Source organism: Ascaphus truei, chromosome 4 (genome assembly GCF_040206685.1).
Source record: "Ascaphus truei isolate aAscTru1 chromosome 4, aAscTru1.hap1, whole genome shotgun sequence".
NCBI lineage: Eukaryota > Metazoa > Chordata > Amphibia > Anura > Ascaphidae > Ascaphus > Ascaphus truei.
The window spans coordinates 383959174-383970384 of NC_134486.1; the positions used below are offsets into that span (position 1 = coordinate 383959174).

The following is an 11211-nucleotide window of genomic DNA, read 5'->3' on the forward strand; positions in this document are numbered from 1 at the left end:
CTCCGCAGTAGTTTCAAATTTGTATTAGCCAACTAACACATACAGGGAAAAAAGGGAAAGTCTTTGTACGAAACGCGTAGGTGCGTTCTATTTGTCCCCTTTTTTCCCTGTATGTGTTAGTTGGCTAATACAAATTTGAAACTACTGCGGAGTGGCCTGGTTTTGTTTTCCCTGCCTCACATTGCAGGGAGTCTGGAAGCTGTGCTCTATCTACACCACTACCTTCTTGACTGTGCCTAGTTGGCCTAATGTATAAAGCGGCCCTGAGTATATAATGTGCCCCCACTGATTTGATCTGCCATGCCTGATTATTTTTGGTTGAAGATAGATTCACTCACTTGGCATGCGTGTTGTATATTTAGAGTTGGGAGTCTAGTTGCTTGTCTCAGCCATATAAATTAAGCTGCTATTTTTTGAAGTTATATAAAAAAAGATACAGTCCTCTTTTTATGTGTATTTCCATCCCTGTGTACTGATCAGGTCTCCCCCTGACTGGTGATTCAGGCAGCCTAGGATTTAGAATGAGCCGCTCTGAGCCGGTTTGATATACCCATCACTTGAGACTTTTTGGCACAGTGAGAAGCTGCTAAATAGAGAGAGTTTGAATTGGGAATAGACGACTTTGTTTTGGGCACCAGAATAACATTTCAGGGCAAGAGACCTCTGACAAACAAGGAGTTCTTTTTTTTAAGTCTTGTCCCCTTTTGATGGTTCAAATATACGGATACTACTTTGGGGGGGTTTTTCCCCCTCATTCCAGTTACTGTGATCCAGCAGGTTTCAGAGACATGTAGATGTACAGGCATGGCCGTACGTTAAATTAGTACTGAAAATTCAATGCAATTTTAAGAGAAAACATGAATATATACAACCATTTGGTGATGAATGTCGATGAAGACGATGAATGTCCTTGTGTTTTCCAACGATGATAGAAGTAGTAATAAATCAAGTGCATGTAATAAAAGAAAAAATACACATAGCATAATACTGTATGGAGATGTAACCATAACAGATAACAACCTAACAGAAACAAATACATTATATTAAACTAAGTAGAAGCCTCAGTGAAAAAACAGGTGATAAATACTGATTTTAAAAAAAAACACATTTATTAAAAATGACTTTAATTTAATGTATTATATCTCCATACAATATTATGCTTTGTGTGTTTTTTCTTTCATTACATGCACTTGATTTATTAGTACATCTATCTTCGTTGGAAACCACAAGGACATTCATCACCAAATGGTTGTATATAGTCCTTTTTTTCTCTTAAAATTGTATTGCATTTTCAGTACTAAGAGTATAAAATAAGGCGCCAAATATATATTTATTCCACATTGTTTTTATCTGAGCAGGTAGTCAGTGTTGTATTAATTTGGCAGCCGCCCATCATTTAAATACAAGTGATTACTAAGGGGTTTCTTTTTTCTATCAAGTAACTAAGTGTTATATTAATTATCATTGTCTGTTAGTGTTACCGCTACCTTATCTGTTTTGTGCATACGTGAAATTGCCTACAAAATGCCTTATAACAGGGGTGGCCAACTATGTCCTCAAGGGCCACCAACAGGCCAGGTAATCATTGAGCCACCTCTACTGAAGCAGGGTTATCCTTAAAACCTAGCCTGTTGGTGCAGTGGCGTATCTAGAAATGCGTGGGCCCCTGGGCAAAAAAATTTTCAGGACCCCATTAATACTAACTGCAATTTTTTTTTATCCCTCCTCCTCATCATTTCTCTCTCTCCTCCTCACCATCACCAGCTTTCTCTCCCCTCATCAGTTCTCCCGCTCCTCCTCACCAGCTCTCTATCTCCCTGATCATTTCTCCTCCTCACCATCACCAGCTCTCCCTCCCCCTCAACTCTCTCCCTTTCCCCCCTCAGCTCTCTCACCCCCTCACCATCACCAGCTTTCTCTCTCCCACTCATCATCTCCTCCTCCTCACCATCACCAGCTCTCTCTCCCCCTCATCCTTTCTTCCCCTCCTCCTCACCATCACCAGCTCTTTCCCTCTCCCCTCCTCAACTCTCTCTCCCCCTCAACTCTCTCATCCTCAGCTCTCTCTCCCCCAAAGCTCTCTCTCTCCCCTCAGCTCTATCTCTCCCCTTCAGCTCTCTCTCTCCCCCCTTCAGCTCTCTCTCTACCCCTTCAGCTCTCTCTCCCCCCCCCCCCTCAGCTTTCTCTCCCATGCCTACCTTTGGTGGGGAGATGATGGGAGCGGCGGCCAGCAGAGGAGGTAGGAGTTGTACTGAGGCAAACAGGACAGCACGAGGTGAGGAGTGCACTGTGGCAGCAAACACCGCAAGTAAAAAAGCCTTCCGGGTCAGACCACCGGGGCGCGCTCCTCCACGGCTATTCTGCTTGCCTCAGTACAACTCCTACCTCTTCTGCCGGTTGCTCTTCTGATCAACGCTGGTAGCCCGTCGCCGTTCCCATCATCTCCCCGCCGCCGCTCCCATCATCTCCCCGTCGCCGCTCCCATCATCTCCCCGCCGCCGCTCCCATCATCTCCCCGCCGCCGCTCCCATCATCTCCCCGCCGCCGCTCCCATCATCTCCCCACCGCCGCTCCCATCATCTCCCCACCGCATACCATCATCTCCCCGCCGCCGCTCCCATCATCTCCCCACCGCATACCATCATCTCCCCGCCGCCGCTCCCATCATCTCCCCGCCTCCGCTCCCATCATCTCCCCGCCGCCGCTCCCATCATCTCCCCACCGCCGCTCCCATCATCTCCCCACCGCATACCATCATCTCCCCGCCGCCGCTCCCATCATCTCCCCGCCGCCGCTCCCATCATCTCCCCGCCGCCGCTCCCATCATCTCCCCACCGCCGCTCCCATCATCTCCCCACCACCGCTCCCATCATCTCCCCGCCGCCGCTCCCATCATCTCCCCACCGCATACCATCATCTCCCCGCCGCCGCTCCCATCATCTCCCCACCGCATACCATCATCTCCCCGCCGCCGCTCCCATCATCTCCCCGCCGCCGCTCCCATCATCTCCCCGCCGCCGCTCCCATCATCTCCCCACCGCCGCTCCCATCATCTCCCCGCCGCCGCTCCCATCATCTCCCCGCCGCCGCTCCCATCATCTCCCTGCCGCTGCTCCCATCATCTCCCCACCGCATACCATCATCTCCCCGCCGCCGCTCCCATCATCTCCCCGCCGCCGCTCCCATCATCTCCCCGCCGCCGCTCCCATCATCTCCCCACCGCCGCTCCCATCATCTCCCCACCGCCGCTCCCATCATCTCCCCGCCGCCCCTCCCATCATCTCCCCGCCGCCGCTCCCATCATCTCCCCACCGCCGCTCCCATCATCTCCCCACCGCCGCTCCCATCATCTCCCCACCGCCGCTCCCATCATCTCCCCGCCGCCGCTCCCATCATCTCCCCACCGCCGCTCCCATCATCTCCCCGCCACCACTCCCATCATCTCCCCACCGCATACCATCATCTCCCCGCCGCCGCTCCCATCATCTCCCCGCCTCCGCTCCCATCATCTCCCCGCCTCCGCTCCCATCATCTCCCCGCCGCCGCTCCCATCATCTCCCCGCCGCCGCTCCCATCATCTCCCCGCCACCGCTCCCATCATCTCCCCGCCTCCGCTCCCATCATCTCCCCGCCGCCGCTCCCATCATCTCCCCGCCGCCGCTCCCATCATCTCCCCGCCGCCGCTCCCATCATCTCCCCGCCGCCGCTCCCATCATCTCCCCGCCACCGCTCCCATCATCTCCCTGCCACCACTCCCATCATCTCCCCACCGCATACCATCATCTCCCCGCCGACGCTCCCATCATCTCCCCGCCGCCGCTCCCATCATCTCCCCGCCGCCGCTCCCATCATCTCCCCGCCACCGCTCCCATCATCTCCCCGTCGCCGCTCCCATCATCTCCCTGCCGCCGCTCCCATCATCTCCCCACCGCCGCTCCCATCATCTCCCCGCCGCTGCTCCCATCATCTCCCTGCCGCCGCTCCCATCATCTCCCCACCGCATACCATCATCTCCCCGCCGCCGCTCCCATCATCTCCCCGCCGCCGCTCCCATCATCTCCCCGCCGCCGCTCCCATCATCTCCCCACCGCCGCTCCCATCATCTCCCCGTCGCCGCTCCCATCATCTCCCCGCCACCACTCCCATCATCTCCCCACCGCTCCCATCATCTCCCCACCGCCGCTCCCATCATCTCCCTGCCGCCGCTCCCATCATCTCCCCACCGCCGCTCCCATCATCTCCCCGCCGCCGCTCCCATCATCTCCCCGCCGCCGCTCCCATCATCACCCCGCCGCCGCTCCCATCATCTCCCCGCCGCCACTCCCATCATCTCCCCACCGCATACCATCATCTCCCCGCCGCCGCTCCCATCATCTCCCCGCCGCCGCTCCCATCATCTCCCTGCCACCGCATACCATCATCTCCCCGTCGCCGCTCCCATCATCTCCCCACCGCATACCATCATCTCCCCACCGCATACCATCATCTCCCCGCCGCCGCTCCCATCATCTCCCCGCCGCCGCTCCCATCATCTCCCCGCCGCCGCTCCCATCATCTCCCTGCCGCCGCTCCCATCATCTCCCCGCCGCCGCTCCCATCATCTCCCCGCCGCCGCTCCCATCATCTCCCTGCCGCCGCTCCCATCATCTCCCCACCGCATACCATCATCTCCCCGCCGCCGCTCCCATCATCTCCCCACCGCATACCATCATCTCCCCACCGCTCCCATCATCTCCCCGCCGCCGCTCCCATCATCTCCCCACCGCCGCTCCCATCATCTCCCCGCCACTCCCATCATCTCCCCGCCGCCGCTCCCATCATCTCCCCACCGCCGCTCCCATCATCTCCCCGCCGCCGCTCCCATCATCTCCCCGCCGCCGCTCCCATCATCTCCCCGCCGCCGCTCCCATCATCTCCCCACCGCATACCATCATCTCCCCGCCGCCGCTCCCATCATCTCCCCGCCGCCGCTCCCATCATCTCCCCGCCGCCGCTCCCATCATCTCCCCACCGCCGCTCCCATCATCTCCCCACCGCATACCATCATCTCCCCGCCGCCGCTCCCATCATCTCCCCGCCGCCGCTCCCATCATCTCCCCACCGCATACCATCATCTCCCCGCCGCCGCTCCCATCATCTCCCCACCGCATACCATCATCTCCCCGCCGCCACTCCCATCATCTCCCCGCCGCCGCTCCCATCATCTCCCCACCGCATACCATCATCTCCCCGTCGCCGCTCCCATCATCTCCCCGCCTCCGCTCCCATCATATCCCCGCCGCCGCTCCCATCATCTCCCCGCCGCCGCTCCCATCATCTCCCCGCCGCCGCTCCCATCATCTCCCCGCCGCCGCTCCCATCATCTCCCCGCCGCCGCTCCCATCATCTCCCCGCCGCCGCTCCCATCATCTCCCCGCCGCCGCTCCCATCATCTCCCCGCCGCCGCTCCCATCATCTCCCCGCCTCCGCTCCCATCATCTCCCCGCCGCCGCTCCCATCATCTCCCTGCCACCACTCCCATCATCTCCCCACCGCATACCATCATCTCCCCGCCGCCGCTCCCATCATCTCCCCACCGCATACCATCATCTCCCCGCCGCCGCTCCCATCATCTCCCCACCGCATACCATCATCTCCCCGCCGCCGCTCCCATCATCTCCCCGCCGCCGCTCCCATCATCTCCCCACCGCCGCTCCCATCATCTCCCCACCGCCGCTCCCATCATCTCCCCACCACCGCTCCCATCATCTCCCCGTCGCCGCTCCCATCATCACCCCGCCACCGCTCCCATCATCTCCCCGCCGCCGCTCCCATCAGCTCCCCGCCGCCGCTCCCATCATCTCCCCGCCACCACTCCCATCATCTCCCCGCCGCCGCTCCCATCATCTCCCCACCGCCGCTCCCATCATCTCCCCGCCGCCGCTCCCTTCATCTCCCCGCCGCCGCTCCCATCATCTCCCCACAGCCGCTCCCATCATCTCCCCGCCGCCGCTCCCATCATCTCCCCGCCGCCGCTCCCATCATCTCCCCGCCGCCGCTCCCATCATCTCCCCACCGCTCCCATCATCTCCCCGCCACCACTCCCATCATCTCCCCACCGCCGCTCCCATCATCTCCCCGCCGCCGCTCCCATCATCTCCCCACTGCCGCTCCCATCATCTCCCCGCCGCCGCTCCCATCATCACCCCGCCGCTGCTCCCATCATCTCCCCGCCGCTGCTCCCATTATCACCCCGCCGCCGCTCCCATCATCTCCCCACCGCTCCCATCATCTCCCCGCCGCCGCTCCCATCATCTCCCCACCGCCGCTCCCATCATCTCCCCGCCGCTCCCATCATCTCCCCACCGCTCCCATCATCTCCCCGCCGCTCCCATCATCTCCCCTCCGCCGCTCCCATCATCTCCCCACCGCCGCTCCCATCATCTCCCCGCCGCCGCTCCCATCATCTCCCCGCCGCTCCCATCATCTCCCCGCCGCCGCTCCCATCATCTCCCCACTGCCGCTCCCATCATCTCCCCGCCGCTCCCATCATCTCCCCGCCGCCGCTCCCATCATCTCCCCGCCGCCGCTCCCATCATCTCCCCGCCGCCGCTTCCATCATCTCCCCGCCGCCGCTCCCATCATCTCCCCGCCGCCGCTCCCATCATCACCCCGCCGCCGCTCCCATCATCTCCCCGCCGCCGCTCCCATCATCTCCCCGCCGCCGCTCCCATCATCTCCCCACCGCCGCTCCCTTCATCTCCCCGCCGCCGCTCCCTTCATCTCCCCACTGCCGCTCCCATCATCTCCCCGCCGCCGCTCCCATCATCTCCCCGCCGCCGCTCCCATCATCTCCCCGCCGCCGCTCCCATCATCTCCCCGCCGCCGCTCCCATCATCTCCCCGCCGCCGCTCCCATCATCTCCCCACCGCATACCATCATCTCCCCGCCGCCGCTCCCATCATCTCCCCACCGCCGCTCCCTTCATCTCCCCGCCGCCACTCCCATCATCTCCCCACCTCCGCTCCCCTCATCTCCCCGCCGCCGCTCCCATCATCTCCCCGCCGCTCCCATCATCTCCCCGCCGCCGCTCCCATCATCTCCCCGCCGCTGCTCCCATCATCTCCCCGCCGCCGCTCCCATCATCTCCCTGCCGCCGCTCCCATCATCTCCCCGCCGCCGCTCCCATCATCTCCCCGCCGCTCCCATCATCTCCCCGCCGCCGCTCCCATCATCTCCCCGCCGCCGCTCCCATCATCTCCCCGCCGCTCCCATCATCTCCCCGCCGCCGCTCCCATCATCTCCCCGCCGCATACCATCATCTCCCCGCCGCCGCTCCCATCATCTCCCCACCGCATACCATCATCTCCCCGCCGCCGCTCCCATCATCTCCCCACCGCCGCTCCCATCATCTCCCCGCCGCCGCTCCCATCATCTCCCCACCGCCGCTCCCATCATCTCCCCGCCGCCGCTCCCATCATCTCCCCGCTGCTCCCATCATCTCCCCTCCGCCGCTCCCATCATCTCCCCACCGCATACCATCATCTCCCCGCTGCTCCCATCATCTCCCCTCCGCCGCTCCCATCATCTCCCCACTGCCGCTCCCATCATCTCCTCCCACTTGCATCTGCCAACAGGTGGGGAGAGCGGGCCGCACAGAGCGCTATAGCTACACCCCTGTGTTGGTGGCCCTTGAGGACTGGAGTTGGCCACCCCTGTCTTACAATAGCCAACATGTATCCAGCAACATTAGAATCACTGCGGCATTTTTATTTACTTGGTTTGGACCTTTTAATGCACACATTCTATATTATGTGGACATTTGGGGTTTTGGTTTTTGGATATACAATTAGATATACATTCTTACCAAGGTCAAAGCCCAGACCCACAGTATTATATATTCATTTTATTTTCTTTGTTTATGTTTTTTGGATATAGACATTTAAGCCTAAATATGAAAGCGAATTAAATATATCTGAAAATATTTAATAGGAGCTGCTGAAATAACAGCAAAAGGTTTAAATGGCTAAGGGCTTTCAGCTAATTGCATTTCCAATATATTGGATAAATGAGGACTACACTTAGGTTTCATTAGGGACCCTACTGTACTGGTGGTCAAATCCATAATGAAAGTAATGGAAGTAAACAGATAATTGCTAATACATGTACTTGTCATGTAGGGGAATATCTACTTCAAATCTGACTTTCTGATTGTTCCTTGAGCGAAAGTAATGAATTGCATTGTTCCTATGAATACTCCGGCATTTGTCAGCCCAAAAGTTATGACTCAGTGTTGCCTCCTTCTCTGGCACTCTGCTCTCACCAGTATGGCCCTTAATATACACAGCCCCCACATTTGCTAGAGTGGACGAAAGAAGGCCAAAGCTATTAGTGTTTATCAACTTTCTCCTCAGGACACCCCATTCGGGCCCATGTATTTGGAATAAACAGCTAATCCCACACACATAGGTATAAGAGATGTGAAAATATGTGTTCTTGCTAATGTAGTGATCTTCCCTACATTCGGGTCCAAATGGGAAGTTCCGAGGAGGTGGTTGAGATAAGCGAATGTAATAACAGTTGACAAAATCTTGCTCCATTGCTGGTATTTATCTGGTAGTGTTAGGACCTGTGAACAGGGTCTGTCTTGTCGTGGCTCACAGGCTTACAATGCTTTGGCCAAAGGGTTAAACTAAATGACCCTTTTCAAGAGAATATATAAGTATTTACTGTGTATTTTTGTCTTTTGTGTGTTTTGTCACACACACACACACACACACACACACACACACACACACAATTCGATGGTGACGGATACCTTGAATAACTTGTCTTTTTTGTTCTCTTTCCCCCCCTTTGTTTTCCAAACCAATCCTCTACCAGATGAGTTTGGGCCAGAGAGCAAAGCTGACCTGCTCACCCGACGTGGCTTATGGAGCAACAGGTCACCCCGGAGTCATCCCTCCCAATGCCACTCTGATCTTTGATGTGGAGCTCTTGCGAATAGAGTGAACGGCGTGGGAAAGGGCTGGCCAATGATCTTCAAAAAAAAAAAAAACCATCATCATCCTCTTCCTTTATCTGAAACCCCCCTTGCTGGAGCAGCTGGAAGATGTGTCACTGTCTGCTCCAGCAGGGAGAGGGTTGACAAGTCTTCACATTGAACACCCGCGCGGCCAGAAGGGATTGCAATGCGTTGTGATGCCCCTCTGGCAGCACAGGCTTGAATATTGTACCAGGGCTGCATTTAGGCGAGTAGTTGGCAACCTACCTGGGTCAGGTCAATTACCCCCAAGAGACTTTATGTCCTTCAGGCAGAGCCACATGTTGTCAGTATGCTGCATGTAATTCTTAGAATTAACCCCATTCCTGGCATTGCTGCCCTGTCTGGCAGCACAGGGGGTGAAAGAATGATCGGATTCTCCCTGCGGGGAAAGAAAAGCAGCAAAAAGCAGCATCAAATGAAATCCGCATCTTAATGAAAAGAACTCCTGTTAATACTAATGAGATTTTTTTTTTGGGTATCCCTGCAATAAATGCGCTGCTGGTTTATTTTATTTTTTTAGCATTGAACAAGTTTTGCCACAGACAGACTTTGATAAATAGCACTCAAACATACCATTGATGCATGTAACACTCAGGTCGGAGGGGTTCCTCGCCATTGATTTAATTGGTGAGGGCAAAGTTACTGATTTACTGACATATATTTATATGGGAGCCTCGGGTTTTTCCAATGGACGTATATTTAACATGTAAACTATTGTCGTCATTGGAAATAAATAAAAGCGTTACAGGTGCAATTGCCTAAAAGCAGCCCTACCTCACGCAGTTGAAGGGGGCAGTCCGACATGGCTGGCAACATTTATTAAACAACTTATTCATGTCATTGGCTTCCTTGAAAGAAAAATCCAGTCACCTTTTCAAGTAAAGGTTTGACTGATTTGCTTCCGGTGAAAAAAATGAATGTTTTCATTTTTTTGGACATTCTCTGTATTTCTAGTGCAGGGAGTGGCCAACTCCGGTCGTCAAGGGACACCATCAGGTCAGGTTTTATGGATATCCCTGCTTCAGCACAGGTGGCTCAGACGAAGCCACTGATTGAGGCGCCTGTGCTAAAGCAGGGATATCCCTAAAACCTGTTGGTGTCCCTTGAGGACTGGAGCTGGCCACTCCTTGCACTAGATTCTTCAATTACCTTCATACAAATTGTAAAAAACCTTTAAAGGCGTTTGCTGACCATGAAAAACGCAAAGTTTAAAAAATAATTTTTTTAAAAAATAATTTTTTTTTAAAAGACAGTTAACCTATTGAAATGTCACTGTTGTTCATTAACCTTTGTCCTATGAGGGACTGCCCCTTTAAGAAAGATGGCCAACCTCTGTCGGCCTCAGAGACTCTTCCCAGATCTTGGTCTAAGCCCAGAAGAGAAACAAAAAAAAAAATCCGCTCTGCCCGCAGGGGGCGCTCATTGCTGTTGTCGTCAAATGACTTTTTTTTTTTTAATTGTGTTTGTCTTGAAGCTTAAAGCTTTATTGCTTTCCAGAGGAAACAAAAAAAAAACAAACAAAAAAAAATGATCAAATAGCAAGTCTGGCTACCACACACTTTGTAAGTTGTACATTTTTGTTTAACCCTTTTGCTGCCTTTGCAATGCATTGGCAGCCTCTACTGGCAGCAAAGGGTTAATTTGCATGCGACACCAATTCATAACAACAATAATAATTAAAAAAATATATTAAAAAAAATGTCAAACCACTGCCTTACAGGACACTTAAGGATCAAAAAAAGGAGGTGCTCAGAAAATCAGTGTACGGGTTGTACACGAATGGGCATTAGCTATCCGTAACCTGCGCTGCCACTTTGACCCAAACTTGTAAGTCCCGCTTGCTGCTGTTTAAATAAAGCCTCTCCTTTAAATGAGTATATACAGATATCTATATAAATAAATAAAAATAAGCTAACTACTTTACGAGTTAATATGTTGTGCTTTTCTTTTTCTGACCTCGGCAGACTCGTAACCTGTGCGGTGTGACTGCTACGTGTCATTTTTGTTAAGCTGGAGGGTGCCGTGGGGGTCCAAAGGTCCGGCACGCTGCGGCCCGGTGATCTCCAAGCAATATCCTATGAATGTTGCTTGTTCTCTAGGGGTGGAGTGGCCAACTCCTTTCCTCAAGGGACACCAACAGGTCCGGTTTTAAGGATATCCCAGCACCGGCGGCTCAGTCAAAGACT

At 55.2% G+C, this 11211-nt stretch overlaps 1 protein-coding gene across 1 annotated transcript in view; it reads left to right on the plus strand.

Annotated features, from left to right (window-relative positions):
- FKBP1B (FKBP prolyl isomerase 1B) overlaps window positions 1-10956 on the plus strand; it is a 97340-nt gene extending 86384 nt beyond the window's left edge. Inside the window, exon 4 of the mRNA XM_075598470.1 lies at window positions 8863-10956. Within this exon, the coding sequence (XP_075454585.1) occupies window positions 8863-8991 (129 nt within the window). The 3' untranslated portion in view covers window positions 8992-10956. The remainder of the gene's footprint in view (window positions 1-8862) is intronic.
- Window positions 10957-11211: the final 255 nt, after the last annotated feature.